This window comes from Diadema antillarum, unplaced genomic scaffold (assembly GCF_040938485.1).
Source record: "Diadema antillarum isolate AM-2024a unplaced genomic scaffold, OU_Dant_1.0 seq00000175_RagTag, whole genome shotgun sequence".
NCBI lineage: Eukaryota > Metazoa > Echinodermata > Echinoidea > Diadematoida > Diadematidae > Diadema > Diadema antillarum.
This window is the reverse complement of record NW_027271243.1, coordinates 644,803-670,035: the sequence shown is the minus strand read 5'-3', so window position 1 is coordinate 670,035 and position 25,233 is coordinate 644,803. Positions and strand designations below refer to the sequence as shown.

General features: G+C 39.2%; 1 protein-coding gene across 1 annotated transcript in view; it reads left to right on the top strand.

Annotated features, from left to right (window-relative positions):
• LOC139728367 (short transient receptor potential channel 4-like) overlaps nt 1-25,233 on the top strand; it is a 34,841-nt gene that overhangs the window by 8,598 nt on the left and 1,010 nt on the right. Inside the window, exons 2-17 of the mRNA XM_071639311.1 lie at nt 2,855-3,125; nt 4,425-4,540; nt 6,524-6,637; nt 7,230-7,436; nt 8,442-8,531; nt 9,865-9,981; nt 11,494-11,681; nt 12,719-12,864; nt 13,998-14,137; nt 14,601-15,199; nt 16,400-16,595; nt 17,254-17,442; nt 18,240-18,311; nt 19,313-19,434; nt 20,259-20,391; nt 21,825-22,123. Of these exons, the coding sequence (XP_071495412.1) occupies nt 2,939-3,125; nt 4,425-4,540; nt 6,524-6,637; nt 7,230-7,436; nt 8,442-8,531; nt 9,865-9,981; nt 11,494-11,681; nt 12,719-12,864; nt 13,998-14,137; nt 14,601-15,199; nt 16,400-16,595; nt 17,254-17,442; nt 18,240-18,311; nt 19,313-19,434; nt 20,259-20,391; nt 21,825-22,123 (2,915 nt within the window). The 5' untranslated portion in view covers nt 2,855-2,938. The remainder of the gene's footprint in view (nt 1-2,854; nt 3,126-4,424; nt 4,541-6,523; nt 6,638-7,229; nt 7,437-8,441; nt 8,532-9,864; nt 9,982-11,493; nt 11,682-12,718; nt 12,865-13,997; nt 14,138-14,600; nt 15,200-16,399; nt 16,596-17,253; nt 17,443-18,239; nt 18,312-19,312; nt 19,435-20,258; nt 20,392-21,824; nt 22,124-25,233) is intronic.

The window sequence follows — 25,233 nt, the reverse complement described above, 5'->3', positions numbered from 1 at the left end:
ACAATTCCTGGAGATGTTAGAAGAGTTTGAATACAAAAACGTACAAACATCATTACTTTCAAAATTTCTAACGTAAGGTCATCATCAAATAGAGAAAAGGAAAATCTGTTCAATGATACCCACTCGTTACATAAAATAGATACATTTTTGAAATTGTTTGTGCAATTATCACACATATTTTAATTCTTTTTATCTGTTTGTCAGCAGCTTTAGTCTCAAATTTCTCAAATAAATTAGCATGGATTTATCTCTTTTTGCATTCAATCTCTTCTTGTATTTACACATATCTAAACGGAAATCCTACATTCATCCACTCTTCGTATGGTAATTGAATCTCAAACTGTTAAATGGAAACGCTTTTGTCGGCATCAGCACCAAAATTCCTTGCGGGAATCAAATCATAAACCTCCTGCGCCACTTTCCAACGACGCGCTGAACCTCTCCTTCTCCATCTCTTCATGTACAAAGGACATCAACCTATTAAGATGATAGTCAACTGCTTTCCCTTTCGAGCGGATATGAAGGCATCCGGGTCCCATTTACTCGGTGTCAGAGGACCTTCAGAAAGCGGCCGAGGTTGGAGATTGACTCTACTTTACGGTAGCAATTATCTAAATCCAGAACGCTTTCGTGCATCTCAGTATAAAAGCACAGACTTATATGCTTTAGTTTTCCCTCGTCTCGAATTGCGGGAGAGGTATGAAGCTATTAAAGAGTTCATCTCAACTTCCCGTAATGGCTTCTTTTTCGTCGTGATAATATGTATATATATATATATATATACATATATATATATATATATATATATATATATGACCGTGCATCACAAAACGAACAAAAAAGTCGCACCCTTTGATTTTACGTGAGGACTCAAAAAAGGTGAAATGGGTCAACCAAGTCAATCTTGAGTTTTTCCTATTTTCTGAAAGAGCTATCCTTGTTTTACACTATTCTTAAGTTTGGGATCATAACATGAAAGGGAAAGTGTGTTTTCAGCAGTTTTTCTTCAACCCATTTTTGGGGGAGAATAGAATGATCAGGTATGTCTTAGAGTCCCCTTTTCATTTCTTGAAATCCTTTACACACTCTTCAGTTTCAAGTCTAATAACTTTTGAAAGAATAGCTCTACAGCTTTGAAAGTTGGCATTAATCATGGACAGAATGTGTTAATAGAACATGCTCAATTTCAGCTTAATCTAATAATTCCTTCATTGTTGTTGCTCCAGTGGTTTACATCCTGTGTTTTGTCCCTTTCATTGCACAGCTAGCACAGCTTGGTAGAGATGAGCCTCTTTTCTCATTTCAGACTTTCCAGAGTGTGTGCTTTCTTTCTAGTATTTAGATGGGTTAGGGGAGTCCATTTCTATCGAGTTATCCATCGTTTTAAAGCTTTAGAGTCTGCTGTTAAAGAATCTGCCCTCAACTAAAAATCCATATCTGGCGACTTTTTGTTGGCTTTGTGATGCAGGGTCATATATATATATATATATATATATATATATATATACATACATATATATATATATATATATAAGTGTTGGAACAAGTTCACTTGGTTGACAGCAGGTTCATCCGTATATTATAGCAATAAAATACGAATGAACCTCCTGTCAACCGAGTGAACTTGTTCCAACACTTCTGTCTAAAGCTCTTCCTTTGAGGATATCGAGCACTCTTCATAGAAGGATAGAATCACCAAGTATATATATATATATATATATATATATATATATATATGTATATTGCTTTCAATGTAAATGTATTACTTTCCTACTCTCATTTTCTATCTCCCTGAATTAGTGTTTGGACTTCACTTTTTTGTTCTTATGATTACAGTTTGTACCTCGGTTAAAGGGGGGGGGGTGTCTGTGTATCAAATACGTACATAGCGTTTGTCAGGTGCGTAAACCCATGCGTGTTTATTCAATTTCGTTTCTGTGTTGTTGAACAGAGAAAAAACAAATTGGCTGAACTCAATCATACTTACTGCTTGCAGGCAAAAGAGTTTTTTTTTTTCTCTCTAACATTACTTAAGCCCGTAGATTACCGTCATTAATCTGTCCCTGACCAATGCACTTACCCACGTCCGTCACTTTGCCATTTTGTGATGAACTGCCACAGCGTCTGGATTCAGTCGATTATACTGACTGTAGATATGCGCGCAAAAGACGTCAAGGTCAATGTGATTATCTTTATGTTTTTTGGGACTCATGCACTTTAAGCGAGAGAGAGAGAGAAGGAGAAACTAAGAAACGGAGAGAGAGAGGGAGAGAGAGAGAGGGAGGGAGAGGGAGATGGGGGGGGGAGATGATGAGCAGCTAGCGAGGGAGAAAGATTGTCCCATTTGAAGCTTTTAACGCTCGTAGTGCTATCTTAGCAAGATGTGCTATAAAGAAGCTGGTTGTTCGTGGGTAACAATGTGACTGTTATATAGGTTATGAGGTGGAAATGATGATATTTGTACATGTAATGTAAACATAACCACGGATTCAAACGTGTGGTTTTATGAGCCGATACGCCAGGCCTGCTGTATAATATACAGCAGACACACACAGTCAAAGGCATGTCTGTTTCTTTGTCTGTGCGTCCTTGAGAAACATCCATAAGAAAATGTTCATGGTGTTTGTGTATGCATGTGTGTGAGCACATACACACATTAATTCCACATCATTGACTGTGCTTAACGAACGACCTGATGTTTAAAAATAGATGAATCGAACTCCCGCTTTTATAGCGATATGTTTTATAACTGTTATATTTGGATTGTGTGTGTTTGTGTGTGTGTGTGACAAAAGCATTCAGAATCAGGCGCAGAAAGGCATGACGTTAATGATCGAACTCTTTTTCATTTCAGAGCGTCATTGAAGAAGCTCACCTGTCGAAGAATTGGCCAACGACTCCTTTTTTTTTTGTAAGTTGAAAAGGGGGAAAAACAGAAATGGGTGAGGAGGACGAAGAGAACACGATGACCCCACAGGAGGCGTTTTCTCACGCCGCAGCGACGGGGGACGTAGCCGCCATTACATCGCTCCTTGCCTCTCGCTACAAAACTGGTCTTGACATCAACGCAAAGGATGAGGGGGGATACACCGCACTGTGTCGCGGCATATCAGAGGGATATCTCGGTGAGGGCGCTGTTGCAAACAGCTAAAGCACACACACAAACAAACAAACAAAATTGTTTGGGATTGCATCCCTCTGGATGAACGCTAAAGATACGAATGAAGAATTCGGCGTCTTCGGTTAAACTGATGTTGTGTATGAACAATTTCAAGTGAAAAAGTGTCAAAGTTAAAGTTTTGACGCTAGAATGGACGGTTGCACGTAAAGAGAGCAGCTATTCAGTAGAATACATCATTATATCAATTTATCTCGTCAATATACCTTACATACCTAATAACGTGGACTCCTACGATGAATATTGTTATACTGCCCGTGTGCAAACGATATAGCAGTAAAATTTGTTTGTTGATTCATTTTTGATGTATTCATACTGTTACTGTATTTCCTACATTTATCTTCGATTACTTTAATCATAAATATCCATTCGTCCATCTTCATATTTATACGTAGTAATGAACGTACATAATATGGTATGTATTATTAGTTATCCCCTGCTTGTTCACGAAATACGGGCAAATATCTACGGTCTGGTGCCATATTCCATGAGGCCGAAGGCCGAATGGAATATGGCACCAGACCGTAGATATTTCCCGTATTTCGTAAGAACAAGCAGGGGGTAACGATTTTATCTTTTAGTGTAAGTGCTAACCTTCTTCTCGCTGATTTCCCCTCGTGAATGATGTTGAAATCGCCGGCTGTCAGCCATTACCATGTTGACTTAGGCCTACCTAACGTCTCGCGAGCTGATTACTGTATGCGCGCATACAATGTACAAGCCATAAGATACTGCAGTAGCCAGATACGTAAGTTGCTGTTGTCGTTTATCAAGCGTCTAGTGGTCTCAGGTTATGTGCGTAATACGCTTGAGGACCACGCGCTGTCCATTTGTTTTGTACAGGATTAGCGCGCACTTTCCTATAAGCGTCTTTGGTACACGCGCAGCTAGCTGTGTAATATGACGTCATATCACGGAATACGGAATATATTCAGTGGTGGATTTAGCGCATGCGCACAATATGACCTTATCACGGAATACGGGATATATTCAGTGGTTGATTGACCAATGAGATTACAGAATTCACGATCACTAAAAGATAATAATCTATCTCCTTGACAGCGTTTCACGAAACATGTCCGTCACTGACAAATGTTTTAAGCTACTGAAATCCCTGCATCTGATTGGCTGAGAGACAATTTGTCACTGAAAATCACTGACAAAACACTGGATGAAATACCCCCATATCTACATTTTAGTCTTTGTATGTCAACATAATTGTGTCAATGTGCATTTTTATACCCAGGCATCATTTATCCCTTGCTGGAAGCCAATGTAAGCATTGGTGACGCTATGTTGCGTGCTGTAGATGCCGACTTCCACGAAGCTGTTCGAGTCCTTCTCGAGTACGCCAATGACAGGGTAAGTGACGTACGAGCAGCACCAAGCTCGAATGCGCAGAATAGTGCGCATCAACATGACTGATCGTGTACACACACACACACACACACACACACGCACACACATGAGTATGCCCAGTACCTGTGATATCGCCATGGCAAAAATGAAGAGTGAAAATCACTGGCTAGCAAATTAGCTGTATTTCAGAGATTTGCTAAGCTAGATAACATTAATTCTTAAAATACATTTTCAAAATCTTCTTTCATGTTGAAATTGTTCAACCTCGAAAAACATTTACAGCAGAAGTACATCCCACATACTGCCGTTTGATCAGTTCCATCTATTATCTCAGCAGAGTTTAAGCGCTATAAGGTTATAAGACGACTAGTTCTGATAAAGAAAAGAAAGTGTCATCTCTTTTCCTGGTCGTTTGCTTTAATCACATCGTGTGACAAACAGAAATAACATAATTGACTAGTTGTTCAGGTTACGTCAGAATACACCAGAATAACTCCAGTAAAAACAAAAACAACAACAACAAACAAGCAAAAAAGAAAACCAACCTCAAACAAGCAGCTTCAATCTGGAAAATTTTGATTGCAGAATGAGTTAACTCCATTCTTATTAATATATAACCTTAAAGGGATGGTACAGTATTGGTGGAGATGAGAATTGGGCTTTTAACTTTTTGCAAGATACCAAGATAACACTTATGATATGTGACCGTCCACCTCAAAACGAACATAAAGTCGCCCACACTGAACTGAAAATAAGTGAAATGGGTCAACCTAGCCGAACTTGTTTTTTTCATATTTTCTGAAAGAGCGGGTCTTCTTTTACATTATGCTAAATTTTGGTATCATAAAACGGGCAGGAAAGTGTGTTTTTTTAGCAGTTTATCTCGAACATCTTTAGTAGAATAGTGTGATTAGGTGCGTCTTTAGAATCCCCTTTTCATTTCTGCAAAACCTTGTCCACACTCTTCTTTTTCAACTCTAATAACCTTTGAAAGGATAGTGCTACTGCTTTGAAAGTTGGCATTATTATGGACAGAATGTGTTAATGAGGCATGCTTATTTCAGTTTAATCTGATAATCCCTTCATTGTTGTTACTCTGGTGGTTTACTTCCTATTTTTTGTCCCATTCATCGCACAGCCAGCACGGTTTGGTAAAGATTAAGTGCTTGAATAGACACGCTTCAGAGCCTCTTTTCTCAGTTCACACTTTCCCTGAGTTTGTGCTTTCTTTCCAATATTTAGATAGGTTAGGAGAGTCCATTTGATTTGAATTATACATCATTTTAAAGCTTAAAGTCTGCTCTTTCAGAATATGGTCTTAACTAAAAATTCATGTCTGACGACTTTTTGTTTGTTTTGAGGTGCAGGGTCACATATAGTACAGAGCATACCATTTTAAGAGGAATTCAAAGTTTATTTGATGAAACTCGGGTTAGGAATTAATGCAACATCCAAAAACAAAGTAAAACAAAGCGATCGTAATAAAGCGTGGGGTCCCACACTTTATTAGAATCGCTCTTTTTTTGGATATCTCAGCCATTTCAAAACCAATTTTCATCAAATAAACGTTGAATTCTTCATAGAATTACATGCTCTTTCATATTTCATAAGAGGTTTTTCATTATCTCACCTAAAAATGTTAGAAATCTGAAATTAGGTCTCAACCAAAACTATACGATCCCTTTAATATGCATTGTTCTGTATAACACGTGTGGTATCACTGGAAGGTTTTAGTTTGCCCTGTCAATAATGGACCTACTTTGAAATATTTGAAAATGGTACTTGATCTGTTTTGAAATCAAACTGTTGATTTGATTGTACCAGTTGATGTTACCATTTAGTGTGTAACATTTTTATCACAATCTGCTGAGTAGGTAGAAAGTGTTTCCTGTACTAATGTGCAACGAAATGTGCTTCACGAGTGAAAATTGCTTTGCTACTCTATTTTGTCTTTGTTAAAATTCTGTCCACCCTGCCTGCATGTAGCCCGAGAGTGAGAGACTTGAAATCATCGACTGTCACTGTGAGTCAAACGACATACATCCTGACGTCACTCCCATCATCCGTGCCGCACAGTTGAATAGCTTCGCCATCGTGAAGGTAAAAACAACCCACATGCTTAATGTGTCTTTCAATTTCTCTCTGTCCCTCTCTCTGACTTATTATGTATATTATATAAAGGTGTGTATATATTATATACATGTATATAAATATGTATAAAGATATGTCTGTGAAAGTCTTCAGTCATCCAGGTAAAGTAGATCATTTTGATCATTCCGAAATTCCCCGACCCTGTTACGGGTCAACAACCAATTGCCGTCAAAGATCAGTCGGCCTGATGACGCGTCCCGGAGAGGACGTGAAACGTCGCGACTCCAAAATACAAGAAAGTCCAGCTGCCTAGCTGATAGTTCAATTATGTCAAGAGTTATCTGCAAAAACAGATGTATTTACTTTTGTCAATTTGAGATATAATCCGCCGAAAAACAAATTAAAAGGATTTAAACATAAGATTATGTTATAATCTTAATAGTATCTTAAAAACTATTTCCTGTCATGTACCGAGTGCAGTATCAGTGAAAAGGTGTTAATTTCCTCTAATCGACGATGACGTTATTTTAAACAAGAATTGAAAACATGTACATGGCTGTTATTGGACTAACCTATTTCTTTTCACGTCCGGGAGTATTAGATGCTGCTGGAAGCCGACCTGACCATACCCGAGGTCAGTACCAACGCCTTCGAGTCGGGTGATGTGGACGATCTCCAACGATCTGTTGGCACGCTGGAGATCTACGGGGGGCTGGCGAGCGAGGCTTACGTGTGCCTGGCCAGTACCGACCCCATTGACCGGGCCTTCACGCTGTGCGGAACCATGCGGGCTGTTAGTGATATCGAGGTATAAAAAAACAGACATTCTTGAAAGTCTAATCTCTATCATTGTCAACCTGTTCATGATCGTCTTAATGGCAATAATTCAGATGTTTGTCCAGAAAATGGTTAAAAGTTGTCGTGGTAGCGCCTTCGTCGTTTGACAAGATGTTTTGAATAATAAAGTATTTCTTGACTTGGCCTTCTTTAAAAAAAGCCTTATAACTGTTTTTCGCACAGACAGTGGTGAACAAAATGAGGGAAAGCCATACAAACTTTCGAAAGCATTTTACTCGCATCTCTGGTCATTACAATGTGGGAGGAGGCTACCAATAAAGATTCGTCTTTCTGGACCCTTTTGTGTAGAAGGCAAATCCTCAGTGCTCGTGGCAAAGGGTGATGATACATCATTTGTACATTGATAACAAAGATGATGACAATGATGATAATAATGATGATTTTGCTGTCATTTTATCGTTATATTCTAGGACAATCATTGTCGCTGTCACTTTTATTTTCCTTGATATAAGTAGTACTTGCAGTGCTACGAATCTCATCATGTAACATTCTGTGTGAAAATATTAAGGTGACATTCATTTATGAGAGCCCTATAACGTAGGGAGGAGACATCTTTAATAGTTCCCAAATGTCTTGTCTGTTTATTAGAAATTCGAATCTTTACAATGACAATGAAATACATTTGATTGCATTGGCCTGAATTGAACTTTCGAATCTTCCCCTTCTAGCTATAGATTTTGAGCTCGCTACGCAGTATATAAATACTATTCCGTCACAAATAAGAGCCCGGACAGACCGATTTGTAGAGGGCCCGTTGGCGTCGCTGCACTGCAGAAACTTAGTGAGCACTGCGCAATGATGCATACAAACCATGCAAACGGACTCACCTTATTACACTTTGTATCATCCCGTATCTAACAAGAGCAATGTGGAATCCTCATTACTTCCAAACAGGACCAACAAGGTAAATGCACTGCGTTTAATAACCTCACGGTTTTGTTTGTGTCCAAACCAGGTGGAGTTTAAAATGCGGTACCTGGAGTTGGCGGACAAAATGGAGAGACTCGCAGCCGATCTCGTCTCGTACGCACGAGACTCGGAGGAGGTAGGACGAGATTCATAGAAGCAGATACACACACAAATTAACATAAACGTGCATACATTATTCACATCAATTTTATCATCACAGCGAGGTTCTACCAGGTTCGAATATAGTGTTCGATGCAAAGCGATAGAAATCATATCTTACTTGGTGAGTTCGTTACCAGCGAGCGACGCCCTGTTTATTCGCCTGAAAATTGCCGAAAAGCCTTAAACCGCCGGTAGCGGACTGACCAAGTGAAGTGTACTATTTTAGGTTTTTCAAATCTATATCATCGACACAACGTTTTTAGCCATTTGAACAAAGGGAAAAAATGCTTCTTGCGACATTTATGTACATTTATATCATAATTACTCTTTCTATGTAAAGAACATTAGATAACTATGTATTAAGCATTTCTTGCAATCATGACAGTGACTGAATGGAGGTCTAATCTAACGGTGAGCAGATATTCTCACAGCATGCAGTAATAACATCTTCAGGGAGATTTGCCTGTTCTACAACGAACAGCAAATAGAACAGATGGCGAACAAGTCTTGAATATCTATCATTGTTTGTAGCTACATTGCATAACATGTAATTGCACTTTCATTTCACTATTTACCATTGACTTTTTTTTTCTGACGGCAAGAAATATACTGTATATTTCAAAGTGTATAACTCACTTGTGTCAGAGAGATAACCACTAAAGTTACAAGCGAGAAGTGGAGTGACGAACCAACAATGACCAAGAGACAATTACTTTAATGTGCGATGCAAAAAGTCTCGTGTTAAATATGAAAAACCGAGATTGCGTTACATTTCTGGTGCTCATTTGTGGTGTTAAATCAACACTTCCTGAGGTCTCTTTAAAACATAAACTTCTTTTTTAAAGATAGATAATCATTTACTTTCTTCTTTTTGATTTTGAACTTCAATAGGACGAGCAGGAACTTTCCAAAAAAGATACTTGATTTTGGAGAAAAAAAAATGTTGAGATTACATTTACACCAGTGCAAAACCATTTGGTGTGGTCTCCTATTGTCACTGGACGGGCGTTATACCGTTGACATTAACGCCAGCAATATCAAATCAACAAGATGTAGTGTCATTGTTGAATTAACACCAGCGCAGTGTCAAAGATATCACCAGCTACAGCGTCATCTAACACCACAAGGTGTTAGGTGAACACTATACAACACCATCGCAGCATTCTTTCGACACCTGTCGGTGTGGTCCTCTAATCTAACTTGTCCGGTGTTAGATTTAACATCATGGGTATGAAATCTAACACGCATCTTTTTGCAATGTGGTAGTTAAATTTCCCTCCATTTTTTCCTTCCCTGTTCGCACTCAGATCACCACTGTCCTGACTTACCACGAAATCACGGGTGATGACGGCTCGGCCGAAGCACCGCGTCACCTGGGCACCCTACCCAAAGTAACCCGCGCTATTCAGTACGAGCAGAGACAGGTGAGGTTTGGGGTAATCATGTCCTTTGTACCACCACTACCACCACCACAAAATATATAAGTAAATGAATAAATAGATAGATAGATAGATAGATAGATAGATAGATAGATAGATAAGTAAATAAACAAATGAATAAATGAATAGATAAATTAATAGATAAATTAATAGATAGATAGACAGATAAATTAATAGATAGATAGCCAAATGAATGAATAAATGAATAAGTAAATAAATGAATGAATAAATAAATGAACAAATGAATAAATACATAAATAAATGAATAAATGCATAAATAAATGAATAAATACATAAATAAATGAATAAATACATAAATAAATGAATAAATGCATAAATAAATGAATAAATACATAAATAAATGAATAAATACATAAATAAATGAATAAATACATAAATAAATGAATAAATGCATAAATAAAAAGGAGAGACAGCTGGGTGTATAAACGATTCCCTTCGTGGTCCTTTTACGTATACTTGAACTTAATTATAACTGTATGAGGTCAGTGGTATAAAGTATATCACTCATTGCATTTGAAATGTTTATAAAATAAGATGTTACATTACATCCGAAGAAATTGTTACCTCTGCAATGTTTACCGTCTTTGTACACTAATCATTCACGCTACAAAGCTGTGAATATGGGGTGATTAACAAGACATTAGTAACATGGTTTACAACATTTTGCACATGTGCCTTGAAGACATTAACAAGGGTTTTATCATACAAATACATTGGTACTGCTCCAAAAACGTTCAAATTGCTTGACTGCTTGCCAAAACTTTAGATCACTTCATCATTTCTGAGGCAGATTTGTACTTTTCCGAGCTTGTCGTGTCATAGGATAGAAGGTAACATTCCCAGGTGCTTTGGAGCTGCGGTTGTTTAACCTTTGGATTTAAACCTTTCCATGGTATTCAGGTCCTTGTCTTGTTTGATGATTATGGAAAACAAGTGGCTCACCGTATTAGCATGTCAGGGTTTTGCAATGGGGAATATTTCTGTATCTCTAATGATTTTTTTTAAGGGTTCAAGGCTTCCATCAGTGTACGCCTTGTGCTCATCACTTTTAGCAAATATACGGTGCTTTATGTACGTTGTATGTGTGTGTGTGTGTGTGTGTGTGTGTGTGTGTTTTTTTAATCACTGAAAGTGAAGCATCAAATTTCTCCATAAACTAGAGGCCCTTAACGTTGATGGTGATCTGAAGCAGCCCGTTGAAAGACTAAACTAACTTGTTTTTAGTATAGCGATACAGACGATGTAGTTCACACAAATGTCGAACACATAATACACGCCAAAATGCCACGTGAATATCATATATATATATATATATATATATATATATATATATATTGTATATATATATATATATATATATATATATATATATATATTTCTAAACCTTTAGATGCCTTATTTTGAATATGCATACACATCTGTGTTCAATTCTCACGTAATGGTATCTTCTGGCTCCCGTTTCGCTGATCCCTCCAGTTCGTCGCGCATCCCAACACTCAGCAGGCCGTCTCCGCCCAGTTCTATCGCCACCTGTCCAACATGCGCGACATGCCCGCCATTCTGAACCTCCTAGCCTTCATTGGGATCATCCTAGCCTACCCCTTCCTCTCTCTCCTCTACAAGATGGGCGTGTCTCAGAAGATCCACCAGCTCGTCCGGACCCCGTGAGTGTACAACAGTTTAGTCTTCCCAATATCATCAAAGTGTCATCCGTTCTCATGAGGTAGAGAGGGTGCTCAAGAATTGCATTAAAAAAAAAAGGTAGTGTTTACCACTGGGAGCAGTGATTTAAGAAAAACAAATCGAGTATCACATTTGATGCATATGCGTTGGACAGTTGTATCACAAAACATCCTACCATATTCAAATTTTGCTATGAAGCCTACGAGTAAAATGTGATTATAAGGAGATATCACTATTTTTCTCAATAAACCATAACTGTAGACGGTTTATTCTAGAAACAATCTTGTTATAACTATTGTTCACATTTTAAACATCTAACAATATTCAACATTGGTTATACTGACTAACAATTTTACATTAGTTGTTTCTATCCCTAACTCACATTTTAGAACTATTTTGAAGCACTAAAGCTGGGTTTTGTTTCAACTGCAAATGGTAGATTATACCTTAACACTTTGGACGACTGACGACGCCATCGCCTCACAACTTTTACATCGGCATTTCTTTTTTGACTGAATTTCCTGTTTGGTATATATGCATTGGAATAGTATATGCCAAATCATCTACACTGCAGTATTATTTAGCATAATTAAATGTGGATACAGAGGAGAAGAAGAAGGAGAAGAAAAAGAAAACGAAGAAAATACATGGAATAAACTGTCAATTAAATCGTATTACCTTGCTTCCCTGTACGTACAAAATGTCCTTCGCTTCAACGAACGTATAATGTGTTATGAAGGACATGGACATTTCAACCTCTGTAAAACTTAATAAAAATGGTTAATAGAATAATCTGTGTGCCTGCACAAATATTGTGGGCATGTATGTACGTACATATCTATGACGCTAATTGATGCGAGCTTTATGAATTAATTATGTTTCTGTGTTCTTGAGTGAGTGTGTGATTGTGTATGTGCGTAGGTATACTAGCCTGTGTGTATGTGAATGTGTTTGCCTCCAAGTCTGTCTATGATCTCTGAGGGCGCCCTTTTGACCTCGTCCCAAACGTCATTGTCAGGTACGTCAAATTTGTGATGCAAGTCGGCTCCGACCTTTCCCTCATCGTCCTCCTACCCCTGGTTGACCCCTCGTCCCACATGGGCGATAGGATGCTGTCCCCCGGTGACGCCGCCCTCAACCTTATCTTACTGCTCTTCGTCATAGGTGAGGTGCAGTTTCTTCTTTGCTCCCATTTGCGATCCACATTGATTCCTGTCCATGGGTATTAAAGTATGTAAAATTTGTGCACATTCGATTTTATATCGGCACAGAAAGGGTTGATAATCGTTGATAGTGGAGGAGGTGATAGTGGAGGAGGTGATGTGGTTCAGCGGTTAAGACCAGGGACTGTTGCAGCACGAGGTCCCTCACTGCTGGTCCGAGTCAACCAGATGCGATGGTTATGCACCCCTGCCCCTGGCAAGGCGTTGTAGTTTTAGTGGCCGAGTCTCGAGTCCCATGGGAAGTTAAGCCTCGGTGCCAATGTTATTTCTTTCTAATCGGTTAAGAAATCGATTCCAATGTCTCCGACAGCCATTGCAAAAGCGTTTTAAAGAAATGTTGAAAAGCAAATTAAGTTTTTGTTTATGTGAGACTGAGTTTTATCTACCTCTTTTGTCTTTCTTAGTGTTATGAAAATCTACGTTTTCAAATTTGTCTTAGTTTCCATCTAATCATTTCATTTTATACCGAATCTTCTCAAATCAGCAAACCTGCTTTTCAAATCGAGTGCAGTAATAATTTTGTCATACGCGTTCACTCAATGGAGTCCCAATAATTGTCTTATTTATTTATCTTTTCTAGGCCAGACTACCAAAGAATGCTTAAATGGAGCAAGAGCGGTTTTCAACTGAAAAATATTACTCTAAGGTCTTCCTTCAATTTCCTTTCACTTTGCTGAGTTCCGTTTATACAGTATTGGCAGCAATATTGCACTCAAAGCTGATTGCGGAAAAGTGCTATACTCAGTTATCCTATGTAAAACTGAAAATTTTGATAGTCGGACTCTTTCCTTGGTAAATAATGTTTTAGGACTGCAAATCATGGAAGGTATTGAAGAAAATTACAAAAAGTACAATAAAAAGTAATCTTCAGGACTGAAGGATGCATTATAAACAGAAGAAGAAAAGGAAGAAGAAGAAGAAGAAGAAGAAGAAGAAGAGCAGAGAAAGCAGAAACCGAAAGCAAAAGCATAAAAACAGATACGAAACAAGATAAAAAGAATAGGATGTGGAGGTACAACGAGAACAAGGAAGGTACAGATCGTGAAAATCATCTTGTCGTGCTTTTTGTCGCAGGGCTTGGTTGGAGACAGGTGTATTTGCTCTACATGAAGGGCGTGAAAAAGGTGATGGGTTCTTTCTCCAACTCCCGAGACGTGCTGATCACCATTCTCCTCATGGCGTACTTCGGGTTGACCGCGGCGAGCCTGATAATGGTGAGCTCATCTATACTATGGACAGTTATTCCTGACCTTGGTGGTCACTTAATCCTTACCGTGCATGCGGGGATTAGTTCAGTGATATATCATCATTGTAAACTACTCTTCTAAAAGCTCTTCCATTTTCATATCTATTCTGACTTTTTTTCAAAAGTAAACATTGATATATTTGATACTACCGTTTGAAGACATTTGTTCAGACGTATCACTAGCAGAATTACAAATTCCACACAATAAATAGCGTTGTTTACTCCAATACCGTTCAATCCCGAAAAGAGAGAAATCAGAATACAAAAGAAAACATTCATCAAACATAGATTAACTAAGTTAGCATGTATTGTGATTTAATCACCAAGAACCCTTTTTCAAGCTCAGCGACGAATGTACTTCAAAGTCACTTGTCCTGATCATTTTGGTGGTCATTTTAGCAAGGTATGGATAAATTTCAATCTCCCAACAGCGATCTGCCTGTCCAGAGATATTGCCCAAGACCATCCGCCACGCCCCGAACTCTAGCTGGCTCGACGCCGAATCTCAGTCGCTGTTCAGCAACTTCTCTGACAACATCAAGGACTTCACTCGCACCAGGCTCGACGAGCTCGTCATCAGCCTAAGTGAACCAGTCAACACCAGAGAGGTAGGTACACTCATCGAGAAGCTCCTCAACTGTGTCAACTCGTCATCAGGTGTCTCACCAGTGTCATCGCCCGATCCGACACAGCCCGATGTCGCGTCGCAGTGCACCGGGGAGCACGTCGAGCTCCGGGATTGGAACGACCCAAATCTCATTGCCAGCGGTCTGTTCGGCATCGTCGTCGTCCTCACCTTCACGCGCATCGTGCCCTTCCTGATCGCCAACGAGTTCGTCGGCCCCCTCGTCATATCCCTCGGCGACATGATCATTCGGACGTCGAGCTTCTTCCTCTTCCTCGTCACCGTCATCATCTCCTTTTCTGCTTCGCTTACCTTCAACTACTCCGTGTACAGCAATGACGTGGAGGCGAGATGTAACGAGAACAACGAGCTCCCATTCTGCAACAACTCGTTGTCCTATCGAACGTAAGTAGAATATCATCGATTTTCCACGCATTTTTTCTTTCCTCTTTAGCATCAATAAAAGAGTACTTCACCCCTCCATTGTATTGCTGCATCTCGTGTATTTGTTATGCTGTCATTCTTTTCTATCGGGTCTGTTTTACTCTATGGACTTCCAAAGACTTTGGTCGTTGAAAGCGTAAATCAGAGCTAAAAAATACGGACTGTAAAACAGCGTCCTTGCCTCCAAGTAATCTCTTTGCTCTTTAGAGTAGATGGCGTTCGCTCTTAGAGAGTCAGTGCTGAATCTGTCCCGCTCAATTTACGTGTTTTATTTGATGTTCAATCTACACTTAAGTATGTCTTAAACAGTGGAACATTTTTAAATGAATGGATACACGTAACTCATATGAGCAGATTTCTTGTAATCTACGTATTAAAATTTTCATGCATTGTTGTGGTGATGGTGGGGGGGGGGGGCGTCAATTGTAGTGCGAGTCAGTTATTATTAGCAAAACTTAATCTCAACTGACATGGCACCCTAAACAAATTTACATTTATGTCGAATAATCAGGCTCAATCTGTGAATATTCTTATTTTGCTACAATGACAGATTTATATATATATATATATATATATATATGTGCGTGTGTATTATATATATGTATATAATACATATTTGATATAAACATAACATATATATATAATATATTTATATATATATATATATATACATATATGAAGAGTTTGTTTGCAAAAACCGATAAGTCCATTTTTGAAGATTTTGAGTTAAGGTCACTGTCATAATGCACAAAACAATACCTTTTAAATGATATATTGGTCACTACATAAAGGTACATTTTTGAAGTTATGGTCAAAAGAAGCAAAAATTTTCTTGTTTTTCTCTTTATTTTTTTTTAACCTCTAATCGCAAATATCTCCATTTCGCAAATATGGACTTATCGGTTTTTGCAAACAAACTCTTCATATATATATATATATATATATATACATGTATAATTTTATATTTAATGATTTGTCCTCCCAATAGTTAAGCAATCGAATTTATAGATATATATTTTTGTCCTGTGCATTTCTTTTTATTGATGGAAATAAAGAAATAGTTGAATTTAATTACATTGAAATTTAATTGAAAAATTAAAGGGATCCATAAATTTGATTTTTTTTTTGTCTGTCTGCTCTCCACTCACCTGTGACGGTCAGTTTGGGAGATTCCATGCTGTCCCTCTACTGGTCACTCTTTGGCCTCATCAGCATCAGCGATCTCTCCGTCCCCGGCACGTCCCAGGTCACTATCGGGGCCGGCACGCTCCTCTACGCCTTCTTCTACATGTTCGCCGTGCTCGTCCTCCTCAACGCCCTCATCGCCGTCATGAGCAACGTCTTCAACAAAGTTGAGGTACGACGACGTCTACGACAACAACAATCTCATTAGCGAGAGATCGTAATATTCGGCCACAATACTCCTTTAAGGGGTGGTATAATTTTGATTGTGATCCTAACAAGAGGATCCAAACTTTTAGGAGAACCACGTAGTTTTTAGATATATCAGCCATTTCGAAACTATTTTGTGAAATAAACTTTGCATTTCTCTTAGAATTGTGCGATCTGGATGCGTTGTAAGTGGTGTATTGAATGAACATTGATTAAAAAAAAATATTGCGAATTTGAAAAGTAGTTTTTTGGTTACCTTAAAAAAGGTCTGAAGTCCTCTCACAAGAAAAACCATCCCTTCATTGATAGCCAGCTGGAAATGTTCTGACATCTCCTTGTGATACATGATTGAATAATACCGTTTTTTAGTTTTCTATTCTTTTTTTACTTCAACATAATTCAGATAAACAATAAATGACAATAATACAATAAATGAAAACAAACTTTCCTGACATTAAGCACACTATGAGAAAACATATCGACAGAACTGAGGCAAAAATCAAACAAAGACACAATGACGTAAGCAAGAAATACAATTGTTAGAAAACTAAGAAAATAAATGACTAAATCAAAGAAGAAGTTGCCTAATGAGTTCCCCCAACTCCCCTCCTCCAAATCCTCAGGAAAACGCAGACGTTGAGTGGAAATTCTCTCGCACTTCACTCTGGATGAGTTTCCTTGATGACACGGTCACAGTCCCGTCTCCTTTTAATCTGATGCCCAACTTTGGCCATCTGACGCGGGAGCTCAAGGTATTATGGCAGCGGTGTTGTAAGCGCGACCCAAGCAGGAGAGTGAACCCCGACAGCGCCGTGAGTACCCAACACCACACCTTAATTCGTTTTTTTCCTTTTTTTCTAAAGCAGTGACTTGTATTTTGCAGTAGTTGGGCTACTATGTAACGCGTAATGATCTCTTCTTGATACGTAATGAACATTGCAATACATAACTGTATGATATCAACACATTGTTTGTTTCCTTTTCCATCTGAGAAAATGTTCAGCCGCACTCGTTGACCATCCATGGGATCCAGTTGTGTGAACATTGGGAGGACCACTTCACCGAGTTATGCGCCCTGCTCTTTGCTATGAATGAATGGATCGGGATGTTTTAATAGTAACTATGTGGTATCCGAGATACGGACCGTGTGTTTTGTACCTTTACTAGAGGGGCCGGTATGATTACACACAGCCTTGATCAGTAGATTCGGGAATCGAGTCTGGGTCATATGGACTGGGAGGCAGACGCGCAACCGAGGTCACTGTGACAATTCGCCGCCAGGAAACCGTGTCCGTATCATCACTTAACTACAAGACGTAATTCTGAATGAAAGAGACGTGAAACCAGAAATCGAGCAGACTAGATGCTAGATGAATGGCTCTTTTTACCTCATAGCAAAACATAATGATGATGATTACACCAAAATGATATCAATGTTATAAGAGACTGGCAGGACAGTATTTCATTTCCCGTAGCTGTGCGACTCACAGCGACATTGTCATAAACATTATAATTATTTACGTCGATGTAGGGCAATTTGTCAATCAGTTGCAAACATTATAATGTTTTGAATGTACGTTCATTTTATCTATCCTTTTTTTTTCACCAGGCTGTGGTTGAACTCGGTGAATTACCAAAGCGCAAACGAACGTATAAGAAAGTGGACCTCGGTAACTATCAGGTAAGAACAGAAAGAACAAGTCGGCAGTATTTCTGTCTTTCCTTCTTTCTTTCCACTCCTCTCCCTCCATTTTGCCTGCGTTCTGCTCCCTTATAACATCCACTTCACCTACTCTGCTGGAGTCGAATACCCCGAAAGACCTGAGCCCTGTTGCATAAAACCCTTACCGCTGGACTTACCGCTCCTTTCTAGCGGTAAGTCTTCAAATTAGCGGTAAATTTTATAATCCTTGATGCTGATTGGCTGTGACGCCTAATTTTGATGGTAGTTACCATTGAAATTCAACGGTAAGTTTTATGCAACGGGCCCCAGGGAGGTGAGACGTAGACTATGTTTCGTCTCATCTCCCTGGGAAGAACTTGGCCGTTAATGTCAATAGGACATGCAACAGTGTACAGTACGATACATTTTATTCTGTCAGCATGGTCAGGGAACATCGCTGACCGTTTACAAGACTAGTAAAGGACGCTCTTAATGAATTTGGGGCAATCAATGATTGATTTGATTCTAACTGCTTTGTCCAAGATCATCTGGAGACACTGAAATGCCCATCTAGGGCATTTGATAGGAATTTAAAGCCATGATCTGGATTCCGTTCCAACTCCTCCTTCCCCCTCCCCCTCCCCCTCGCGGTTTACCTCATTTTTTTATCTTTTTTTTTTACAGTACTGTTGTAGATTGAGATATAAAACTAATGATGCGGCTTATCATGATATCACGTACTTTACGAAATATTTCAACTTTGTGAGTATCTCGTAAACGAAGATGAAGAAGAAGGAGGGGATGGGGAGTAGGCGCAGAAGGAGGAGAAGAAGAAAACGTAGAAAATGAAAAGAACGACGAAAAGGAAGAATACAAATCTAATGCTGGCCGGAAGCGAAGTGTTGAGTTTGTGCTTCTGGTCAAGCCTGCTCACATAAACCATGACATTCTTAGCAGTAGTTCATAGACTCATTTTCAGAGTTAGGTTGATAAATTTTCGACTCGTCCCTTCTTCGTAGCGCATAATGAAACGGCTGGTGGAACGATTCATCGCAGAGCGCACTGCGCAGGAGGCCAGCGCACAGGGCGACATCACGGTTGCTGACCTGCGGAATCTGAGGAATGACATCGTGGCACTGAGGTGGGTCTTCGTATATGCAAGCTGCCTCTGTGAAAGAGTCACGTGTGCGAGTGTGTGTGTGCGTGTGTGCCTAAAGTATGGGGTTAGTGGGAATTCCTTTAATAGCACTACCCTACTCTGGTCTCCATCAAACTGTTTGCAAACAGCTAGTCTCTTCCACAAAATGCGCCCTCCGCGACGACGAAGTCGCAGCCTTTGCCCAAGGAGCTTCAAACTATTTGAAGCTCCTTGCTTTGCCGAACATCTCGCTGAACCTGTTACTCTTTTGTCGTCAGAGGGCGTTAGTAGTCTAGGAAGCAAAATATCGGTACCGTAACGGGCAGATGGACTGGAAGTCAGACTACAGGAATAGCCAGATTTCCACCACCCTTGTGAAAGGATGTGTGCTCGTTTGTGTGAGCGTCTATACGTGTTGATTGTGCGTTGTGTTGCGTGTGTTCTTGTGTGTTAACGCTCATGTGCCTGGTCGTTTGTGTTAGGAACTTGTGTCGGATGAAAAGTTAATAGGATGATGAGACATGGTTCTGTTTTTTCCCCATACAAATTGCTAAATTGCAAAAAGAGTGCCGATTGTTCAACTGAATGAAAATTAACCAAAAACAACCCCATCCCCCTCCCCCAAGAAAAAAAGAAATCAGCGAAACAGAAAAAAGAAACGTGCCATTAAAAAACATTCGCTGTGCCAAATAACGTGGATAAAAAAGTCTACCTCTTTAAATTGTCTGTCTTTTGCCTGCCATTTATTCGCCTGTCTATCTATCCGTCTGTCTCTCTATGTCTACCTGTCCTCGTGTCTGTCCGATTATCTGTCTGTCCGTTTGCAGGTATGATACTTTCAAACAGCTGTGCCAAGTGAACGAAGAACTAGACGCCACTAGGCGACAGAGCTCCACCATAAACACACAGTCTAGCCAGGCAAACGATGTCTTTGAAAAGACGGAGAAGATTGAGGAAGAGGTATCAAATAGTTCGTGGCTTTCGAGTTTCAGTTTGACATTAATACAGTAACAGTTTCTTACTTAAAGGAAACCAAAACCCAACGAGAAATTTGAAAGCAGTAGAGCACATCAGTGAATGTTTGAGGAAAATCGGACAATCGATGCAAAAGTGATTAATCTTTAAAGTTTTTGTGTTTTAATTACTGGGTAAGGAGACTGCTCGGGTTTATGACATCATGTGTGGACTAGGATATAAAGAAAATATGAAGAAAATTCAACATGCTTTCACTTTTCTTCAACATGCTTTCACTTTGAAATGAAAGGGCACTTGACTAACCGCTTTGGGAAAGCAGGGGGATAATGTACTTCCTTTAACATATGGCAGTATCAAGTTGATGAAATGTGTAATTTTCATGAAAAATGAACTTTTGTGGAATTCTCTTTATATTTTCTCTATATTGTTGTCCACACAGGATGTCATGAACTCTAGTAGTCTCCTTATCCAGTCACGACAACACCAAAACTTTAAAAATCAATAACTGTTGCATTGATTGTTCGATCTTCTCTGATGTGCTGTACTAATCGTTGCTGCATTTAGTCAATACACATTGCTCTTTGGTTTTGGTTTCCTTTAAGTTGAATTAAGGGTCCCGGCCATGTTATTCTGCTTTATGTGCACTCTGTGTTTATGACAGAGGGATGGTATATTTTTGGTTGAGATAGGGATTCAGCTTCTCACATTTTGAGAGATAATTAGAAACCACCTACATTGACCTATGAAATATTAAAGAGCATGCAATTCTAGAAAGAATTCAAAGTTTATACGATGAAAATCTGTTTTGAAATGGCTGTGATATCAAAAAACAAAGTAAAGCAAAGCGATCCTAATAAAAGGTGGGTCCCACCTTTCTGTAGGATCGCTTTGTTTTGAATATTTCAGCCAATTATTTTTCAAATAAACTTCAAATTCCTCTATGAATTGTAAGCTCTTTCATCACGTTCATATTTCGTAAGAGGTTTCTCATTATTTCACATAAAAAGTTCGAAACCGAAGCCCCATCTCAACCTTCACTATGTCATTCCTTTAAATAGTTACAATAATGCAATGAGAATACATACGCCTACTTCCCAAAACATGCATACCAGGTTGTATACGTACATTAGGTATTATGATCTTTTGAATACAGTACGTAAAAGACGTAGAGTAAATGAAAGTACTAACCTGTCTTATACATGGTATTAACTTTGCAGAACTAATCAAAGCGAAACGTTTTTCTTTAATTGGAAGTCATCTCATTTTATCATAAAGAAAACAATTGGGTTCCAGTAGTGAGATTGAAAAATTCGTTTATAATTCTGCTCATTTGATCCTTTTACCCCCCCCCCTTCCCCCCCCCCCCCCCCCCCCCCGCTCCGATCAACCTCATATCGTCCTTATTCTCCGCGGCTCAGATCGACGCCTACGGCTCGCGTCTGGCCGAGGTACAGTCCGAGCTCTCGCAGAAGCTCGAGATCCTGCCGGCCATCGAGGAGCTCATGCAGCGGCTGGCGGAGATGGAGAAGAGCAGCGGCATCACGGGCATGCTGGGGCACAGCGTGCGCGAGATGGTGACCTACTACGAGGACGTGAAGGACAAGATAGCCACCAGCAAGGCCGAGGCAAAGGACAAGCTCGCGAAGGCGGGAAAACAGAGCGCCCTCTCGCGGACTGAGGGGCTGACGCTGACGCTGGAAAACGAGGATGACGAAGAGTAGGATTTGTCTTTCTTTTGTTTTTAAATTTCTTTTACATGTGTGTTTGTGAGTATGTGAACCTCTTTGTGCAAAAAAAAAAAAAAAAAAAAAAAAAACAAAAACAAAAACAAAGCAAACCCAAAACCCTGATGTGAGGATTGAGTCGCTTGTTTTCTGTGTTTGCCTGATTCTTTTGTTCTTGTTTCGTGTGTGTGCGTAAGTGAGTGTGTCAATGAGTGTTCTCACACATTACACAAAATTATGCCATTGTAAAGTACAAGGGACACTACGTCACAATGGATGACTTCAAGTTTTGGGGGACCAGGTTCTGGGAAGAGAAAACAAAATTCTTTGCTTGTGAAGTACACACAGAACAATAGGAAAATATTACATGTATCTATACCCCACAGAAACAGTGCGTATGTGTGCGCGCATGCACATAAGTGTGACGTGTGTGTGTGTGTGTGTGTGTGTGTGTGTGTTTGGGTTTATGTGTCTCTGTGTCTCATCTTGTATAGAGTTCTATTTTGCGTGATATACTGTTCAAATGCTTTCACTCTTAAAGTCAATAGTTATCATACTCCAAATAGTAATCTGGCATAAGTTTTCCTTTTTCTTGGGGGACTTAATTGAGATTGTGTGCATGAAAAGACTTGCGAGATTTTACATAATTTCGAAAAACAGCTTATATCGCTGAGACATATAAGCTTTTGGACATGACAAATAAAGACGTAATGGCACGCAAAAATGAGACACAAGGACAATTAAAGTAGTTCTTACAGTATAACTTATTATACTGCACGAAATGACTTAAGCACAAATTGTACCATCTTATCGTGTACATTTTTTGTTAATCGTGTACAAGTTTTTCATCGTCAGGGGTGTTTGAATCTATAAAACAAATAATGATGACCCATTCAGTTCACCATACATTATCTTTTAAAATCCATGTACGGCCTATACAAATCCACGTAATTGAAAATGGAACTGTGACATATTTCGCAAATCGTATTCCGTAAATAATACTTTCCCGTGACGTCAACTGGGAAATTTCGGGAAACTATGATAATATTACAATTATTGAATGTATGCGATCTTTGTTTTAATTATGCCTCTGTGTTTTAACCCCCTCCCTTTGATTTGCTTCTCAAAGGAATATTCGCTATGTCCACGTTCGGGACACACAATACGAAGGTGCTAAAAACGGGAGTTTAAAGAGTTTTCCATTACCGTAATCACATTTACCCCGCCAGCCTCCCCACCCCTCCCTGCTCCCGCCACGCAGCTGCATGCCACTGGACTCGCATGAGACTCTCAACAAATCGACAGTATTACGATCATGATTGTGGTTTCAACTTTAATCGATAAACATGGTGGAAATGGATATCGCAATACAACATAAAACGCTTTATTCTACGTTGAGTCACTGAAAGTCGCATGCGGTTGATGCATGGTTTCTGTATACAGTGTGCCAGTTTGAACGGCAACTGTAGCCACAGCAACAACGAATAGAAAAGCGTTGTGGGTGATTAATTGAGAACGATCCTCTAAAGTTAACGGGTCTCCGCCCACTATTACCTGTATTCATCGAGTCTGTAAGTTAGAATCATTGTATGTCTGCATTAGCTGACTTGGTAAGTGTATTAGCCAAGCAAATTATAAATATAGTCATAGGCAGGGTCATCAGAAGTTATAGGGACAGGTGAGTCATAGCGCTTAGTTGCTATTTCCTATAGAACTTCCTTTGACTGGCAGCGAAATGTTTATAAGAATCCAATTGATGAGTTTCACTACGTGTGTAACTATGAAGATCAGTCAGTTTTCAGTTTCACTTTGTAGGTAGGCCTACAGGTGGAGGAGACCGTCATCAACAAGCAGTTTGCTTGACTGGGATAACAGTTTTAGGGAAATATGGTTACTTCTAGTTGAACAAAACCACTCATACCCAAAATAGATACCTTTAACCTCGAACTCACGCATCGTCACATAATTATGGTGACAGTTTACGGGTTTTCCGAAACAGGAAATGATCCCGTATTTTTTTTTCTGATAAAGCTGTTATAATTGTTACTCTTCATTACAAGCCTTAGGGGAACCCCCAATTACTCTGTACCCTTCCCCAAGCTTCCCCCGGTTCCTCACCCTGCCCAACACCCCCACACACCCCTACCCTCACCCCTCCGCATGTTAATCTAAAATGAATAACCATACCTGGTTATGTTATCATATCGACTATAGTTTGGTTCGATTGGGAGTAAAGCCGACGGGATACTTGGGAGTTCAATTCGTATTCTCCCCAACCATCATCAGTTATATTATGATTTTTATTGTTATGTATTGTTGTTATAAATTATCTTATTATTTCAGACGATACATCGCTATTGTCTCGGTTCTAGTTGAAATAATAATTTCTTGCACATTCCCTCTTGTTACCCAACCCCAAACTCCCTCCTTATCTGATTTATTTTGAAAATTCATGAAGTAGCCTGTTCTTGAATGCGGTATGTTGTGTACTTCACTTTTTAAGAACACATGTATCGTCGAGAATACAAATAAACACACGTGAAACAAAAAGTCAGAAAAGATGAATTAACATACGCAATTTGGCACATGTAACAATAATGTCTGCATTGTTATATTCTTGACTGAACACCATTATGAAACAGAGGTATCGTAGAGTCCAAGTGACGTGAAATCATCACGATCATACAGCATGTCACGTATTTTATCTAGATTTTCTTTTAATGACATGTGCATTTCGGATTTGTCAAGAGAACTAGGACACTCCACAACAATTTCCACAACAATTTTCTTGAAATCGCATGAATGAAGGCACCGTCGAGTCTACGTTCAAAACCAACCATCGAAAATGAAACGAATGCCTGGTTTTAATGAAATAAACTTGCACATCTTTTCAAACATTATCGACGAAGAAAATCTCCTCTTTTTTGCTAACCATTAAATCATAATTCAACTAATTTAACGAAGATGCAAGTTCTGCAACATGACAGACATATCTCTGTTTTTGAATTGCATTATTACCCTACCCTTTTGGCTACTACAATACAGTGTAATGCAATTTATCCATGACACAACATCACGTTTGCATGTGCATTCTAAATGTCTG